The 20,079-nt window shown below is 41.5% G+C and overlaps 1 protein-coding gene across 5 annotated transcripts in view; it reads right to left on the reverse strand.

The window, feature by feature from the left end:
• The window catches only part of ACOXL (acyl-CoA oxidase like), a 376,737-nt gene that overhangs the window by 332,943 nt on the left and 23,715 nt on the right, over positions 1-20,079 (reverse strand). For 4 of the 5 annotated variants that reach the window (XM_087426114.1, XM_087426113.1, XM_087426115.1 and 1 more), the window contains exon 2: positions 4,049-4,145. In XM_087426114.1, the coding sequence (XP_087282240.1) occupies positions 4,049-4,145 (97 nt within the window). Of the gene's footprint in view, positions 1-4,048; positions 4,146-19,278; positions 19,595-20,079 lie in introns of those variants that run through there. The other variant, XM_087426116.1, reaches the window with a different exon arrangement.

Raw genomic sequence — 20,079 nt, forward strand, 5'->3', positions numbered from 1 at the left:
TCCCTGCTCAGCTCCTCTGCCACACACCCACGGCTTCAATGTAACTGCTTCCTGGGGAAAGCTGCTCCTTTTCTCAGGGGTTAATGAGGAAAGCAACCATTTTCCCCATTCCCAGATGCCTTCTAAGGTGAGCTGACCTTAGAATCTTATTCCATTTTAGATCTGATATTTCTCTAAATACAAAAACAAAAACCATCCCAAACTGAGACTATGTAAAATTCTAAACCAAAATAATAGATAGTTATAGTACAATAAATACAAATATAAAGCCACCAATCTCCTGCCAATTCCCTCCAAGCTGATCTGAGATGGGGATTCCTGGGAAAACAGTGGATGACTTAGACCAGTGGTTCTCAAAACCTTATGGTCTCTGGACCCCTTTACACTCTGAAAAATTATTGAGGAGTCCAAAGAGATTTTGTTTATGCAGGTTACATCTATCAATTTACCATACTAGTAATTAAAACTGAGATTTTTAAAAAATATTTATTCATTTAAAAGTAACAGTAATAAACCTACTACATGTTAATGTAAATGACATAATTCTTATGACAAATAACCATAATTTCCAAACAAAAAAAAATTAGTGAAAAGAATGGCATTGTTTTACATTTTTACAAATTGTTTTACATCTGGCTTAATAAAAGACAGCTGGACTCTCACAGTTGCTTCTGCACTCAGCCTGTTGCCATATGTTATTTTGGTTGAAGTTTATGATGAAAATCTGGCGTCCTGCACACAGGTAGTTGGACATCTACTATTCAGGTAATACCTGAAAGGGTCTTGGTACCCCCAGGGGTCCTCAGACCATATTTTGAGAACCACTGGTTTAGATAATGATGATGCTACCATGCCCACCGCTCGTGTGGCTCATGGGAATGAGGACGAGCAGAGCTCAGGATGGGAGAGAAGATGATGTGGGGAGGAGGGAGTAGTCATGGAGTGGGTGCTTCATCACGCAGCCATCTGTCCCCTCTCCTCACGGGGAGCGGCCTGACCCCAACTGGCTCCCTCCTCAGGAAAGGAAATATTGGGCTGGGGCAATCCTGAGTCAGCCCTGACCTATGATTGGCAGGGACCAAATGCTGAATGGGAATAATCTGGGGGAGACAGTACAGGGTACTGAGAAAGAAGGATGGGGCCAAGCACTCAAGCCATGATGCACTCTGGACCACCTGGGGGATTTAAATTCTGACTGAATTGGCCTGAGCAAAAGCCAGGACAGCAGGAGTTTAGAAAGCTCCCTCAGGTGATTCTAACGTGCAACGAGGGGTGAGAACCACCAGATTTAAGTGGGATCAAGAAGCAGACCACCTGGGTTTGAATCGGGGCACTACTAATTATATTTATAACTCACTAGTCGTATAATCTCAGGCCAATTACTCAGCTTCAGTTTACTCATCTGTAAAACGGAAACACCATTAGGGATGTTATGAATATTAAATGAGATCATCCATTTCAAGTTCTCAGTGCTGTGACTGGCATAAAATATGTACTCAGTAAGTGTGAGCTGTTGCTATTGGTTATGGTGATTTGGGTGCAGGCTATCAGCCTCTGTCAGCTTCCAGGGACAAGCGTCTCTGAGGAAGCTGCCACACACACAGGACAAGGCACCCGAGGGAGGGGCTGGGGCTCCAGTCCCAGCACTGTCACAGAGCAGAAGTCCCACCTGGGTCCTCTGTCTCCTCATCTGGAAACACAGGGAGTCAGCGACTTCGCCTGCCCAAGATCCAGTCCTGGAATCCTCAGCAGAAGAGAATGCCTGGCTGAGGGGCCACTGGAAACAGGTGCAGGAGAGGGTGACAAGGTACAGTGATGGTGTTCACACTGTGTGTGTGCGTGTGTGTATACACTCTGTAGTCAGACTCATGCTGTTTTTTCCTTTTAAAATTAAACGTCTCAAATCTATTGCAGATGGCAGAGGGGAAAACACAGAGTGGAAATATTTTAGTGGCTTATTCTTGGCCTGTGGACTGTCCACAGAGACCTGGAACGAATGGGGCTCACTCCTCATTTGTCCTCGAGAACATCATCATTACACATTACACTCTGCGCTCTGCCTCGGAGCTCATCGGATCATGCACGAAAGTGAACAGCAACTCGAAACGGGGCCAGGGAAAGATGCAAGGACTTGGAACGCTCTCTGAACAGGCGGTACAGCCATGACTCAATATTTTTATTAAGAGGCAGGATGAATCATGTAACACTTCTTCTAGAATTACTGGACGTGGACAGCTTCTCCAGCTGTGTACAGGGTGGAATTTGAGAGCTTTCAGACCCAGATGTGCTGCTTGCTGACTCTCATGTCATCCGCCCGACAAGATGAGCCTGCCGTGCTGAGGACTGGCTAGTTTAACCTCCTTCAGGTTCACTGGCTTTTGTGAATTCACAGAGAGAAGTGCCAAACGGGCTGAAATAACGAACAGAAATGAGCTGGAGGCATCGTCTAGGGCCAATCCTGTACCTCCCGGAGGAATTATACCTAATCATGCAGGACAGAGTCGTCCGGGCTGCCTAAGACCGTGAAGGGAGCCACGAAAACAGGAAGCTAATTGGATCCAGGGCTCAACACGCTCCATCAGGAGCAAGATCACACAGGCTAATCCTTCAGACTCAATGGGTCGAGCAGCAATTAGTAAACCTCATTAAAGGATCAACCCTCACATCCAGGTCTTGAGTACTGACACTAAGTTAAGCCCCAGACACATTGGGCTGATTAAGGGAGCAGGAGACTGGCCACAGGTCAGGATTTCACCTTCCAACCAACCCCATGCCAGATGCCTTTGGAGGCCACACTCGGATAGAGAAAGTGACTGAAAGCAAAGACGGTTTGGGTTTGTTTGTCTTTTTTTCTTTATTGGTTGTATTCACAGCTCTAAATGTATGTTTCATGAAGAGGCAATTTACTAGTTTGAAAATCTATGTTGCCAGACTGCATGGGATGAGATGACTTTTCAGGCTTCACAAGCACGCTTCACTCTGTCGTGTGGGTGTTTTCCTTCCACGTGCTCTCCATCTAAGTGTGACAATGCCATATCCTTGTCACCTGGAGGTGGCTATGGTACCTCAACTAGAGGTGCCAAAGCTCTGCCTGGAATTCCTTCTTGACAAGAAGATGGTGAGTTCTGTCCTTGCCTCCTCAGGACAGCCAATCAAAGGGGGGTGGGAGGGCGGTGATCTCGTCTCAAGCATGGACCTCAGGCCCCCACTGGCCCTGATCCACACTCCACAGAAACGAGCCCCCAGTGGTCTCCTGAACAGGGAAGACCCCCACCCCCTCGATCCCCAGACTCTCCCTCCACAGACCATGCTGGGCAGGAAGGCAGCCGGCTCGGCTCACTGCAGGACAGGTTCAGCTCCTCAGCCTTCTACTAACTGAAGCTGATCCCCAGTTCCAGCCCCTCCCCTAGGCAGCTCACCAGGAGGTATTTTTTTTCCTAGGTCAAGTGTTCGGTTCAAGAAGCCGTGAAGCTGAAGGAAATGGAGATGGATTTAAACTTGGCTAAAATACATAGCTCCTAACGCTCACATCACAAAGGAATTCTCCAATCACACATTCTTTCTTTCCTTCCTTCTTTCTTTTTAATGAGGCTAAATCGACTAAAATAATTCAACTGAATTTAGAATGGCAATTTGTAGACAAACAAGACTCAAACATTTTGGACCAGTCTAAATGCTTTAAAAGCCTGTCAAATGAGTTAATTACATTTCTCATATATTTGAATTTTATGCCCAAAAGTACATTTGTTTTGTGAACAAAACAATTTCATGGTGAACAAATATTTTATGACTTCTGCTGATTTCCCTAATCCCTAGCCTGTGAGCTCAGGTGAAGTGAACGTGTGGGTCAAGGGCAGGGGGTCAATTAATAGGGAGCAGGTAGAAAAGGGGCTGAAGGAGGCACTCCCCACACCGATATTGTCAGTTTCCCCCGGGACAAAACAGATGTGCTTCCACAAGTCACAAAAGCAAACAAAACAAAACAAAATCTCTCTCTCTCTCTCCGTCTCACACACCCACATTACACCAAAATAACAATGAAACTTACCTGTTCCTGAATTGCACGTTTTAAGAGAGGTAGACCCATGGTAAACTTCACTCTCTGAAATGTCAAAGCTCTCATTTCATCAAGACTTAAATCATACCTGTGAGGAACAGACACAAAACGGGTGTTAAGACATCGAATTGCGGGTGACTCTGAGTAGAGTCTTCGGCCCAAGGGATCTGATAGAACAGACATCTTTGTCGGGTCTCTTTGTATCTCTTGTTCGCTACTGTGTATCAAAGAAGGCCGACTGTGTGTGTAACACAGACTATGTGTTCAGTGTGGCATCAAAATAGAAGGAAAGAAGGAAGATTTCCTGACAAGATGACTTTAAAACAAGACTCCAACATTGCCTCCTCTGCAAATGTAAGACATTTTCAGTGTCTGACTTGACTCGAGCAGCCTTTGGGGAGATGAGGGAGAAGGGGGTGACCTGTGTGGTACAAGGGGTGGACTGTGGTGGCCACAAGGAACGTGGCTTAGAGTTTCCCTCAAGAGAACTTGTTGGAGGGAGCAAAGCTTACCAACAACATACCTTGGAATTAACTGTGGAGTTCCCCTGGTGGCTACTTTTCTCTCAGACTGCTCCCAGCCAGCGATTGTGCACGGCAAGGTTCTAGAGTCGGGCCATTCCTGCCCAACAGGCAACTTTTGCCCAGGGACCCCCATGGCCCACTGAGACTTTCTCATAACTGCACTGTGCCCCTTCTTCTCTCTCATTTCACAGTGTCAGCCCTGCCTGCACACATTCTGAAGGTTCTCCCCGCCCCCTCCAGCTCCCTCCCTGTTATCCTTCACAGATGTTTCCCCCAATAAGTCAGATGCACATCTAGTCCCATCTTGGTGTCTGTTTCTCACTGAACCCAGTAAGACATAGGAGTGGAGTTTCCACTGCCATCTAAAATGTTTCAATGCAAAGCACAGCCTGAACTTGGAAGAAAGCTCACTCAGGTATGACTTCTTGCTCTGTCACTAACTGTGTGACCAACGTCAACTGACCTGGCTTCCCGATGCCTCTGTCCTCTCATCTGTAAGATGGGAATGATAACTGTATATAACTCAGGATTGTCGTTTCAAATTCTTATACTAGCGCTTGCACATATATAGTAAGTGCTCAATAAAATTAACTGCCATCCACGCTCTTATTTATTCTACCTCCTCCTCCATCTAACTCTGTTAGATCCATTTTTACAGTCCCAGCACCCAACACAAGGCCTGGTCCAGAGTAGACTATTAAATGGTGGTTGAACTTAAACTTATTTGGGTTCTATAGTTTCATGACCAGATCCTAGAGATAGTGTTCCCATGTATGTCCCAAAAAGCATGTCCACTACACATACTGTCCTTACGTAAAGTTCCTTCCCAACCAGAATACAAACTGCATGGGTGTAGGGTTCAAGTCCTAAACTTCTGTGTAGCCCCTCAGGACCAGCACAGTATCTCACATTTAAACATTTTCCCTAAATGCTTGCTGGCCAATTGCCCCAGACCAAACAAGAACTAACTCGACTGTCTTGGCTTTCTCTCATCCATCCATTCAGCAGGTAACTGAAAAATCAAAGGGACCCACCGATCACCCTGGAATGTAAAAGATAACCCCCCCCAAAATGCCAAATGGACACAGAAACTTCCCATCAGAAAAACCTTGAAACAAGACAGGCCCATTCTTGCATTTTTCTTTTTTTGAGTCAGCTAGTAGACCTGATCTCAGAACCACTGGTGGGGATTTCAGCATAAACACTTCTGCATGAAGGCAGCATTTTCCCTAAGAGCAGAAAATAAAAATTCCATTTTCAACGAAACTGGGAGTCAGGAAAAATCTCCAGATTCTAACATATAAGTAAGCCATGCCGAAAGCCTCTGAGTTGATGCAGGATTTGGGCAGGAGGAAGTGGAAAGAACCACAGAAAGAGATCTCACAGCACAAGGGCCAAAGCGTGGCAGATCTTAGAAAATGCCAGTAAAAATTCACTCCCTAAATGTAGGACGTACACACTGAGGTGTAAAACCTCTAGCTCTTAATCTGGAACAACAGGATAGGAATGGCAGGGAACTAGCAGGTGGCAGGAGGCGCACCAGTCCCTGAGCTAGGTTTAGGGTCGGGGGCAACAGGAAGAATCACACAGACAAGCCATATTTGAAAGAAGCAGTCTATCTCTGTGGCAGCAGAGAAGGAAAAGGGTTCTACGTTGTGAAAAGGGACTAGCCTGAACCACTATCCTAGCTTCTCCTGGCTCCCCAACCTAGCCCCAACCCTAAACCATCTTAGAAAAGCCAGGCTGGAAATGATTCGATTTCACCCAAATCATTCAATTATAAGTTAAAAAAAAAAAAAACTAGCATAGAATTAGTACAGTGATCCCATAAGAAAAACGGAGAAAAAGAGTAGCAAATCTATTTACAAACCAAAAACACTCACCAGAAAAAAAGTCATCTTGCAGCAAATAAAAATTGTAACGAAATATTATCTGTATATTAAATAAAACCAGTGGTGTATTAAAGCCAGCTTATATTAGTACACAAGACACAATTGTTAAATGTTAAGAATTTCTGTGAACTGGTTGTTAAACACAGCCATTATCAAAAATTAATTTATAAGAAGTTACACTTAAATAAATTATATTTTTAAAAAGGTAATAAATACTCAAAGCTCATCACTTCCTAATTATTTTATTATATTTTATGGTTATCTATGTTCTTCATTATTTATGTCTATTAGTGGAAATACTGTATAACAGAGGACTTCTGGTTCTGCCAAGATGCAACAGCCCCGTTCTTCCCAGATCCTCCCTCGGACAACTGAAAAACCCTGGACGTTACACAATAAACAAGCACGGCAAGACTCTGAAAGGTGCGAGAAGAAGGCAGACCACCTGGGGGAACTTAGGACTTGAGGAATGACATGGCAGTAAATTCCCTGGGTTTCCTTATTGCCTCCTATATATGCTGGACAAGATGCTACAGAATTTTTCAACGCAGAATCTCCAGAAAAATACTGGACAAAAAATACTCCAAGAAAAGCCTGTTTCCTCTCGCTGAAGCATGTGAAAAGGGTCTACAGTTGCTGGGCAAACAATAGACCATCTTTAGGAGCGCAAGCGGAGAAGTAGGCCATGGGCAACTGGCAGTGTGGGCCTGCAGTAGGATTCTGGGCACTAGTGGGGACAGGAGGCCTTCAGACCACACGGGCCCTGGGGAGCTTGCAAAGATGTGGGCTCGGCTGAAGTCTAGCCTCAGCCTGATTCAGTGGGGAGCTCTGAAGTATAAATGGCACCACCGAGTTGTCCTCCTCTGTCAGTCAGTCATTGGCTGTGGGCATTCCCGGGAGAAAGCATAACCTCAGGCATTTCCTGGGAAGGTGACTCCCACAGGTCAAGCACAATTCCGAGGAGGTTCAGCTGTGAGCCGATTCCAGTCAACACTGACAGCAGCTAGGAGATGAGTGTACAGGCCTGCAAAGGGATCAGGGCGGGGTATCAATAGCACCTGCTATAGCAGCTGACTAAAGATCTTAGAAAAAAACAACAAATTAAACTAAAGGAAAAGAGGACAAACATATATTAACAGAAAGGCAGAAAAGTAATCAGTTAGAAAACAGAAAAAGTATAAGTAATAAATCCAAAAGCTGACTCTTTGAAAACAACCACGTTTATTGTTAAACGTTGTGCCGGGAGTGTTAGCCAATGCAATTACTCAAGGGAAAGAAATTAGAGAACTCAAAATTGGGAAGAAACAGGTAGAATTGTCACTCTTTACAGACGGTGCATGTGTTAGATTGATTGTATTGATGGCCTCTGCACTTGAACTTCTCCTTGATCCCTGCTCTTTGACACTGCAGTTCTCACAAAGAGGCCGAGTCTGTTTCCCCACCCCTGGAATCTGTGACTTGCTTTGGCCATTAAGACACTGGTAGACTTGAGAGAAGCAAAGGCTTGAAAAAGTGCTTATGCATTTCCCTTCCTGTCTTGCTCCTCTGCAATCCCCATGGGAATTTCCTGGAGCTATTCTAAGAACATGCCTGGGCTAGCTTCCTTGGGGGTATAAAGTAAGAGACAAGTGAGGAGAGCTCAGTTATCTCATCCAAAGCCATCTTAGACCAGCCTACCTCCAGGCAACCCCCAAACATGTGAATGAGCCCCGTCAAGCCAGAAGAACCTCTCAGCCATCCACAGGCTCATGATCAATAACAAACACTTATTGTTTTGAACCACTAAGTTTTGCATTATAAGTAACTCATACAACATGACTGTGTACCTGGAAGCCCCCAAGACAACCAACTAAAATTACTACAAACAATGAGTTGGCAGGATACACAATTAATAGAAGTAAATTGCTTTCACGTAGATACAGAAACAATCAGTTAAAAAATACAGGAAAGAGAAGATCCCACTTGCAAAAGTCATAAAACAAAAGAAAAATATACTTAAGAATAAACTTTTAAAATGTACAGAACTTTTATGAAGAAGACACTCCCAAAGGACTCAAGAAAAGGCTTGAACAAATAGAAATACATACCATGTGTTTTAATAGGAAGACAATATCATAAAGAAATCAATTCTCCCTAACTTAATTTATACATTCGATACGATCTAAATAAAAACACCAATAAGGGATTTAAAGTTCACAAATTAAAGGAAACAAACAAAAATATCTGGGAAACTCTAGAACGGAGGAGCCATGATCTCTATCAGATAATAAGATGTGTGACAAGGCCTCAGTAATTCAACTGGTGCAGAACAGACAAGTAGACCAATGGAATACAATAGAATGTTAAGAAACAGAAATAAATACATATGGAAATTTAATGTATTTAAGACAAAGCTGGGATATCAAATCACTGGGAAAAACAAAACTTTGAGACGTTCCAGTTAGGTAGCCAACTGGAAAAAAAATAAAGTTGGATCCCCATCTCACACCAGATAGCAGAATAAATTCCAAACAGATCAGCGATTTACACGGAAGAAAACAATACCACAAAGTACTAAAATAAAACATGAAGAATTCTTTCACAATCTTAATTAAAAAAAATCCCTTTTTAAGTATGATATAATATTTAGAAGACATGAAGAAAACATTGATAAATTTGACTACTTAATAACAAAAACTTCTGCGTGACCAAAAGCCATAAGAATAATCCAAAGACAAATGACAAACTGGAACAAAATATTTGTTACTGATGTCATTGCAAAGGAACCAATCTCCCTAATTCAAAAGCTCTTATCATTCATTAAAAACTATGGCACTTGAATATATTTTTAAATCCCTGTTCTCATATGCAATAAGAGAAGCACAAATTAAAACTACACTGAAATACTGATTTTTACCCATCACATGAATAAAATCCAGACAGTCTGATAACACACTATGTTGGCAAGGTTGTGAGGAGCAGATACCCTCACGCATAGCCAGGGGGAGGGAGGAAGGTAGGGTATAAATTGGTAGAATCTATACATACAGTAATTAGTATCTATCAAAATTACAAATGAATCTATCTTTTGACTCAGCAATTCAGTGTCTAGAAACTTATCCTTTGGATGTGCTTACCCATATGAGGAATATGTAAAAGTTATAGAGTAACAGTCGCTATGGATCCTCTTTTATTTTTATAAACAGTAATATTTGTTCATTACAAATTCTGTCATCAAAAAAGAAAAATGTGGTTCAAGAGAAACCTCAAAGTACAAAGACCAGACAGAAAGCTTACGGGACTGCCTTGATGTGTGTTACAAAGACAAGATTCTAAAACATAAGTTATTAGCTACTTTTTTTACATTTCTATTCTAGAAACTTTTCAATAAAATGGCTGTTATTCATCTATTTTAAAATCCCAAATTCACATCTATTCTCACATTAAATTAAGCTTCCTGCTCATACTGATAACAAGCATCTCATAGGAGTCAACTTAATGGGATTTTATGTCAATCTATCCAGAAAAGTAAGACAGAACGCAAGATCAGGTGAGGACTGTTAATGCACAGATAATATATACACTGGCCAAAGGAACTGAGAAATTATTAAAAACTATAAAATAAACAGACCTCAAGAAAACTGAGTTACTAAAACAGCTGTCAACTATAAATACCCACGTTTTTTACATTAAAGAAATTTCTCAATGGAAACAAGTCAGACATTTTCATTACAGGTCTTTCTCGCGTATTCCTCTTCCCACTCGCACTCCAAAATGCACTACAAGGGATGAGTATAATGTTAAACGGGCAGAAATAACTATTCACTATAGCGTTGTAACAGCACAACATTGCAGACTTCTAAAAGCCCATCAATAGAAGAGTGATTGAGTAAAATATGGTACAGCCATACAATGGGGTATTACATAAAAAGCAAAATCTCTTTATATGCCAATATGGGGAAATTGCCAAGATACGTTTTAAATAAAAAGCAAGGTGAAAACAAGTGAATATATTACTTCTGCTGCTACTGCTGCACTATAGGTTAACAAAATGGGTGGAGACCACTATATACAGTCACGTGCCACATAACAACATTGGGTCAACAGTGGACTACATATATGATGGTGGTCCCATAAGATTAGTACCACATAGCCTAGGTGTGGAGTAGGCTATACCATTTGAGTTTGCGTAAGCACTGTAGGGGAGGAAGAAATTTTCCTCTACCCTTCTAGGTTCTTCTAGCTGGTCTAAGAATTAAATTGACATGAGACAGATTAACAGGAGAAAAACAAACAAAAGTTTAATAATACATATACATGGAGAAACCCAGGAAACCCATGGAGTAACCCACCAAAATGGCCAAAGCCCTCACCTTAAATACCATCTTCAGCTAAAGATAAGGAGATGTTGGGGATGGGAAGAATCAGGGATTTCAAAAGGAAGGAAGGCAATTCACAAGCAGGCGAAAAGGAGCAAACGTTCAGAAAACAAGTGTTTGGCCACAGAGAAACAGAAGAACACAGAGGGAAGCCCAACAAACATGCTGTTCTAGGTTCCTCCCTGTCTACACCTAGTTCACCTTATGCTAAGGTGATAGCTCACTTCCTGAGATGGGTTTTTTTTTGTTTTTTTGTTTTTATTTTTTTTTAATTTTTGTTTATTGCAGTAACATTTGTTTATGACATTGTAAAAATTTCAGGTGTACATCATTGTACTTCTATTTCCACATAGATTATATCGTGTTCACCACCAAAATACTAATTACACCCCATCACCACACACATGTACTGAATTATCCCTTTCACCCTCCTCCCTCCCCCCTTCCCCTCTGGTAACCACCAATCCAATCTCTGTCCCTATGTGTTTGTTTATTGTTGTTATTATCTACTACTTAATGAAGGAAATCATACGGTATTTGACCTTCTCCCTCTGACTTATTTCACTTTGCATTATACCCTCAATGTCCATCCATGTTGTCACAAATGGCTGGATTTCATCGTGTCTTATGGCTGAGTAGTATTCCATTGTGTACATATACCACAGCTTCTTTATCCATTCGTCCCTTGATGGGCACTTAGGTTGCTTCCAAGTCTTGGCTATTGTGAATAACGCTGCAATGAACACAGGGGTGCATGTACCTTTGCAAATTGGTGTTTTCAAGTTCTTTGGATAAATACCCAACAGTGGAATAGCTGGATCATATGGTAGTTCTATCCTTGATTTTTTGAGGAATCTCCATACTGTTTTCCATAGTGGCTGCACCAGTTTGCACTCCCACCAGCAGTGTATGAGAGTTCCCTTCTCTCCACATCCTCTCCAACACATGTTGTTTCCTGTCTTGTTAATTATAGCCATTCTGACGGGCGTGAGGTGATATCTCATTGTAGTTTTGATTTGCATTTCCCTGATAGTTAGTGATTTGAAACATCTTTTCATGTCTCTGTTGGCCATCTGTATATCTTCTTTGGAGAAATGTCTGTTCAGGTCTTTTGCCCATTTTTTAATTGGGTTGGTAGTTTTTTTGTTGGTGAGATGCATGAGTTCTTTATATATTTTGGAGATTAAGCCCTTATCAGAAGTATGGTTTGCAAATATCTTCTCCCAATTGTTAGGTTGTCTTTTCGTTTTGTTGATGGTTTCCTTTGCTGTGCAGAAGCTTTTTAGTTTGATGTAGTCCCATTTGTTTATTTTTTCTATTGTTTCTCTTGCCCGGTCAGACGTGGTGTTTGAAAAGATGTTGCTAAGACTGATGTCGAAGAGAGTACTGCCTATGTTTTCTTCTAGAAGTTTCACAGTTTCAGGTCTTACATTCAAGTCTTTAATCCATTTGGAGTTAATTTTTGTGTATGGTGTAAGGTAAGGGTCTACTTTCATTTTTTTGCATATGGCTATCCAGTTTTCCCAAGACCATTTGTTGAAGAGACTTTCTTTTCCCCATTGTATGTTCTTGGCTCCTTTGTCAAAGATTAGCTGTCCATAGATGTGTGGGTTTATTTCTGGGCTTTCGATTCTATTCCATTGATCTGTGTGTCTGTTTTTGTGCCAGTACCATGCTGTTTTGGTTACTATAGCTTCGTAGTATATTTTGAAATCAGGGAGTGTGATACCTCCAGCTTTGTTCTTTTTTCTCAGGATTCCTTTAGCTATTCGGGGTCTTTTGTTGTTCCATATAAATTTTATGATTCTTTGTTCTATTTCTGTGAAAAATGTTGTTGGAACTTTGATAGGGATTGCATTGAATCTATAGATGGCTTTAGGAAGTATGGACATCTTAACTATGTTAATTCTTCCAATCCAAGAGCACGGAATATCTTTCCATTGCTTTGTGTCTTCTTCACTTTCTTTCAGAAACGTTTTATAGTTTTCGGTGTACAGATCTTTCACCTCTTTGGTTAAGTTTATTCCTAGGTATTTTATGAGATGGGCTTTTTTATCTGAATTCTTTTAGGCAGTTAAGGGGGTGGTGACAAGAAAAACTTTCTGAGTCTTTCGTTTCTGAAAAATAATCAGCCTAAAAGAATCTTCATGTTAAGGAGACACATTTTGGGTTGGCAAATTTTGTTCCCCTTCAGGACACTCTATGATGTTCGCACAATGATAAAATTGTCTAACAACAGCTTTCTCAGAACATATCCCTGTCTTTAAGTGACAACGTGACTGTATTTGCTTGCATGTATGTTGTTTTTTTAATCTCTTCCAAGACACACTAGAAGCTAACAGGGTTTACTTTTTGTGTACATGGGCAGAGGTGGGGGAAATTGGGCATATGGGGAAGAGTACTCTACTCTTTTATGCGTTCTGACTTTTGAACCATGTTAAAATAATACTTATTCAAAAAAAATGTTTAAAAATCACTTTAAATTGCACACTTAACCGCCAGATGGAGCTTGCTCTTCATTTGGACGGCCACCACAAGGAATTCGAATTCAACAAAGAAATTAAAGCTGCATGAAAAAGTCTTAGAAGCTGTTTGCTTAAAAACTTGAACATCTGATTATCTTAATAAGAATATACAAATTCCTAACACTTGTCAAGCAAAAAAGTAACCATCTCTGCAATGGAAAAATCGGGGTTTTAGGAACACCTCCAAGCTCTCCAAATTCCAACACAACATACATATTTGTGTGCATATTTTGTCTTTAAATATCAACCTCCACATTTAACAATCTTAGTAGGCCACCTCAAATACTGTTTGTATAACAATGGGGGTATAAATCATAAACAATAATGTTTTTTGGTACTTTAACAGATATAATTCCTCTTTTCCGTCTTCTTGGGTCTGTAAGATATAAAGATATGGCAAATATTATTCTCTATGCCTCAGATTGCAGACAGAGGCCCTACAGAATTAAGAGACTTGGCAGGTCCTGGGGTGGATAGAGTTAGTGTCAAAATTAGGAGCTGGGCCTCGTATGCTGGGGGACACCTCGGGGACGGCTGTGGGGGTACAGAGAGGGCCCAGCTCTACCCCCAGCAGTGCCACCATCATCTGACTGATCTATTGGTGTTCTGTGTAGGATTTAGCTTGAAAAAAATGGTTCCATCACCAAGAACAAGCTTGAAAACCTCTGAGCTGGGATATGACACACACAAGAAGTAAAACAAAAAATACCAATTTCTCATGCCCTCAGAGAGGTGCCGGGTGTGGGCATCCAGCATGAGTAAGACACCTCTCCAGAAAGTCCCACATGTGCAATCAGGGCCAAACTACAAGCTACCTGTAACAAAAATAAATAAATAAAATCATAAACACCTATTAGAATGGCTAAAATAAAAAATACTGACAATACCAAGCGTTAATAAGGAAGATGCAGAGCACCTGGATCTCACATTCACTGGTGATGGGCATAAAAAATGGTACAGCCACTCTGGAAAAGTTTGACTGTGTCATATGAAGTTAAACATACACTTATCATAGAACTCAGCAAACCCACTCCTAGGTGCTTACCCATGAGAAATGAAACCCTTTGTTTACACAAACACTTATACATGAATGTTCATAGCAATTGTATTTGCTATCGCCAAAAACTAGAAACAATCATGCAGAAATAGAAGTATAATGATGTACACCTGAAATTTTTACAATGTTATAAACCAATGTTACTGCAATAAACAAAAAATTTAAAATAAATAAAAATTAAATTAAAAAAAAATAAAAAAAAAAACTAGAAACAATCCAAATGTGCCTCAGCTGGGCAACAGATAAACTGTGACACAGTCCTACAATGTAATACTACTCAGCAATGAAAAGGAGTGAACTACTGATACACATAACAACTTGGATGGATCTCAAAGGTCTGGTGTTACATGAAAAGAAAGCCAATCTCAAAAGGTTACATACCATATGATTTCAATTTTATAATATTCTCAAAATGACAAAATGATAGTAATGAAGAACAGATCGGCGACTGCCATGGGTTAGTGTTATGGGGAGAATCTGACTCTAAAGGGGAAACACAGGAAGTTTCTGTGCGGTGATGGAAAAGTTCTATATCCTGACTGTGGTGGTGCTGACACAAAACTATACACATACGCGCACACACACACAAACACACAGATGCCCTCCAAAAGATTCAAACAGATACTTCTCAAAAGAAAAAAATACAAATGGCCAATAAGCGCACGAGAAAGTGCTCAACGTCATTAGTCATCATGGAAATGCAAATCAAAACCACAATGAGATACCACCACACACCCACCTGAATGGCTAAAAAAAATTTTTTAATGACAAAACCAAATGTTAACAAGGATGTGGAGTAACTGACACTCTCATATTTTGTTGTGAAAATGTAAAACAGTACAATCACTTCTGGAAAAGGTCTGTCCATTTCTCATAAAACTAAACATATACCTACTCTGTGACCTAAGAACCACACTCCTAGGTATTTACCCATGAGAAATGAAATAGTCACAAAAATTCTTGTAGGAGAATGATCATATCAGCTTAATTCATAATAAGCCCAAACTGGAAACAGTCCGGGTATCCCTTACTAAGAGAACAGATAAACAAACTATAGTCCAGTCATAGAATGGAATACTACTTAGCAACAGAAAGGAATGTACCACTAACACACATAAATGACATATATTAATCTAGAAAACACTATACTGAGCTCTCTTGGATCAAGTGCTCTGGAGGAAGCCAGCTGCCATCATGTGAGGACAGCCTTGTGAAGAGGTCCACATGGGGAAGAACTGAGGCCTCCTGCCAACAGTCATGTGAGCGGACCATCTTGGGAGTGGATCTTCTAGCCCCAGTCAAGCCTTTATATGACCAACATCCCACATGCAACCTCATGAGAGACCCGGAGCCACCCAGCTAAGATGCTCTGAAATTCGTGACCCACAGAAACTGTATGAGATAACAGGTATTACTGTTGTAGGTTGCTAAGTTTTGAGGCAATTTTTCATATATCAATTGATAATTAGTAGATATGGTATTGCCATACAGACACACGCACACATACATACACACACAAAATTGAGGGGCATGAACTAGTATCTTATTTTTAAAACACCTTAATAATATATAATACACCAAGAAAAAAGCATGAGTCATAAATGTATAGCCCAGTGAATTAGCACAAAGAAAACACACCTGTATAATCTCTACCCAAGTCAAGGAAAATCACATTATGTCACCAGCACACAACACACACACATATCTCCCCTCAGTCTCCCTCTCCTTTGCCCAGTGTTAGCTGCTCTCCTGGCTTGTAACGCCATAAATTATTTTTTACTGCATTTGAATATTAAAGAAATGAGATTAGACACCATGTATTCTTTTCTGCGTGCCTTCTTTCACTCAACATGGCTAATAAGATTCATTTTAATGTCTATTGTAGCTGTGGTTCATTCTTTTTCATTGCTGTATAGGATTAAATCAAATTAATATACCCCAAAAATATGCTGAGTGAATATATTATGTGATTCCATTTATATTAAATTCTAAAACAGACAAGAAGAACATAGTAGGGAAAAACAGACCTATGGTTACTTCTGGGAGGGTAAGGGCAGGGATGACTGGGAAGGGCATCAGGGAACTTTCTGGGGTGATGGTAATGTTCTACACTTCGATGGGAGTTTGGGTTACATAGGTGTATGTATTTGTGAAAACACTGAGAGTGTAACTTAAGTTTTTGCATTTCATTGTATTTTACAGCAAGAAAAAATGACCTAAACACATATTGAAGTCTTATTAATGATATTCATACTGAATTATTTAGGAGGAAGTATTCTTATGTCTGCAACTTTGAAATGCATCCAAAAAATGGCATATGGTGGATAGAGGGATAGCTAAATGGACAAATTTGTGCTATAGCAAGTACAGAAATACGTTAATGATAGAATCTAGGTAATGAATAAATGGGTGCTCAATGTTAAAGTCTTTCAATTTTGCTATATGCTTACAGTTTCTAAATATAAAATATTGAAAGAAAGTAGATGACCAGAAAAGGAATTACGATAGAGCCATTGTTTTCTAATGTGAGAATGAGACCTTCACGCACAGATCTTGGTTTCTAAAAACTCTTCTCAAATAAAAGGAACAAGACTTCTTTGGAGAAATGGGTGATTCTAGGACAAGGGCAGGGAAAATAGAAGATGAGCCTAAAGCATCTTATAGTATCAGAAAGAAAGGAAGTGCTCAAAAAACACAAAATGATGGGGGCATGTTAAAGGGACACAGGAGAGAACAGAAAAGGCTCCCGATGGCCAAAGCTGCAGCAATATAAGCAAGAAAATAAATTGGACTATTGGATTATAACCCAAAGCACAAAATAAACACACAGGAGTCCATGCTGATATAAACAAACAGTTCAAATAAATAAATAAATACATGAGGGAAAATAGACAAGTCTCCTGTAATAAATAATTTGTGTAGCTACTCTCCCCTCCAGAAGGGGGTGGTTAAACACCTCCACTCCTCCATTACCATCCCCTGAGTGTCAGCTGCACTCAGTGACTTGCTTCCCCAGGAGGAAAAAGTAATTTTACAGTGGAGAAACCTGATAACCACTACCCTGCCCAGGTGATCAAGATGAACGTCATGGTGATAAGCCATGTTGATAGTATGCACCTCCTGATATGAGGTGACGAGAAGGGCACTTCCCCTCTGTGATATTCTTCCCCAAACCCATAACCTCAGCCTAAATGTGAGAAAAAGATCAGACAAACCCAAACTGAGGGGCATTCAACAAAATACCTGACCAATACTCTTCCAAAATGTCAAGGTCATGAAAAACACAGAAAGACTGAGGAACTGTCACAGATCAGAAGGGACTAAGGAGATGTGACAACAAAGCACAACGTGGCATCCTGGATGGGATCCTGCAATGGAAACAGGACACCAGGGAAAAACAAAGAAATTCGAGTAAAGCCGGGAGCTTCAGTAATAATAATGCACCAATGCTGCTTTCTTAGTTTAGGCAAATGTACCGTGGTTATGAAAGACGTTAACAACAGGGGAAGTTGCTGAGAGGGGTGTGGAAATGCTCTGTATTATCTTTACAACTTTTCTATAAGTTGAAAATTATTCAAAAATAAAACGTCTATTTTAAAAAGAGATAAGAAACAAGGCAACAACAAAAACAAAAAAGACCTTTGTGTGTTAAAAAAACTTTTAAAAAAACACAACAAACTAAAAACCACTTTTAAAAAGTGGTTGTATGATTTTTCTCAAAATCTAAATCGAAAATCAGTTTTAGTCTAAATGAAAACACATCTTCAGATACCAAATTTGAGTGCCCTGGTGACAAGGAACACTCTTGGCGCCTAACCTTTGACCACCACGTGGTTCCAGGCAGCACCGACATTCTGGAATGAAATACTAACAAGAATTTGAAAATCAGCCGTGGTTTCAAGGCATGGCTCTGCTGCAGAAACCTGCGCCTGGGCCCTACTGTCATTTTGCTCAGGAAACACCTCCAGCCCAGCCCAGGATAAACTCCCTCTATCCATCTCTCCTCGTTGAAAACAGCAAGAATCAAAAGTGCTCCCTCTCCATTGAAGAGTGAGGTACAACCCACCGCCAAGCATGCACACAGATGAAAGGTGGCCGTGAAGAACAGACCCCCACAGGCAGAGAGCACAGAAACCAGCCTCCTTCTAGGAAACACCCGAGCCAGGATCACAACTCCACCTCCACCCTGAAGCCACGGCGCCACCCCTGTGAGCCCCACGCACCGCCCGGATGAACTGACCGTGAATGGAAACAGAAACTGTTGAATCATCTCGTGGTAACTGTCAAAGACTACAAGCCCTGAACCTATAAGGGCGCCTGAGAAAACGCTAAGGGAGGGTTTCCTAAGGACTGCAATTCAATTTTAGCTGATCATTTCACCCCACCGAGCACGTGTATATGTGCTAACTCGCAAAGTCTACAGAGATAGCTGAAGGAAACGGAGGTAGAGAGAAAAGGGAGAAAGAGGAAAAGAAGATCCCCTTCACCAGAGACAAAAACCTGACAGGAACCCCTGACGAGAGGCATTTCCAGTCCACACTCCTGCATCCTGGGTCGCCACAGGAGTGACTGTGGGCACAAGGGTGTTCCCTCTCCATCATTCCTTTTCTCCTTCCTTCCTCGTTTTCATTAAGCACCTGCACCATGCTAAACAATAGAAATTCAAAACAAGTCAGGCCCGTTCCTACCTCCAACAGCTCAGACTCCAGCGTGGAAGACAGGAGGAGAAGGAGGGTCCTCATACAGTGTGGCACAAGAGAATTTTACACAGTGTCATTAGACCTTAAGTGGCCAGGGCTGTTGCCACCTCCTGGGGGATGGCTTGGTTGTTTTCTGGAGTGGAAAGCTTTTAGTTTAGCAATTACCTTTTCTTGGTTCTGTCAGGAGCAGCTGCAGGGCCGGCGAGAAGGCAGAGGAGTGGGAACCCAATTGCTTGACACAATCGGCTGAGAAGTGGGGTGTCTGTGGGCAGAGGGAGGAAGTCCCCAGGAGGGAGGAAGCGGGGAGGGGAGGAAGGAGGAAAGGGCTGGAAGGGGGTGGTGAGGAAGTGAAGGGGGAAATATGGCCAAACGAGCAGAGGATAGGAACAGATATAATCTCCCAAGAGAAAAACACAAACTGTCCACAAACTCAGAAATGTTTCTTCACTAGGTAGAGATGTGTGTGGCAGGCACTGCTGGCTCTTCCTCCCGGCCAGGATTCTAGGGTGCTGCATCAGCCCAGCCCGAGTGAGCCTCCTGATTGGTCCAGGCTATCACAGTGACCCAACCTCCAGGACAGTGATTGGCTTAGAAATGAGACTTGATGCTTCAAACAAGGAGGGTTATCTTTTGGGTGCATTTGGGAGGTGCTGAGGCTAGAGTGGCACATGAGAGGTTAGCTGAGAAAACAGAAATGGGTGTGCAGCACGCATGGTTAAGTGTACTGAAGGACGCCTAGTCCTGTGGTCGCGGGTATAACCAGGCCTCGACTCTCTCCTAAGGCCATGCTCTGCCCACAGGATGGTGGGGTCTGCTGGCTTGTGGGGCTCCTTGTTTCCAGCTTTAGTATAAATGTGACACTACTGTTCACCCAAAAGATGTTTTTGGTGGAACATTACTGTACAGAAATTCTGCAGGGATCTAGAGTGGAAATCCATCACCTTCAACAACAAATCCATTCAACAG

This window comes from Ceratotherium simum, chromosome 40 (genome assembly GCF_057802395.1).
Source record: "Ceratotherium simum simum isolate JZ-2026a chromosome 40, ASM5780239v1, whole genome shotgun sequence".
Lineage (NCBI taxonomy): Eukaryota > Metazoa > Chordata > Mammalia > Perissodactyla > Rhinocerotidae > Ceratotherium > Ceratotherium simum.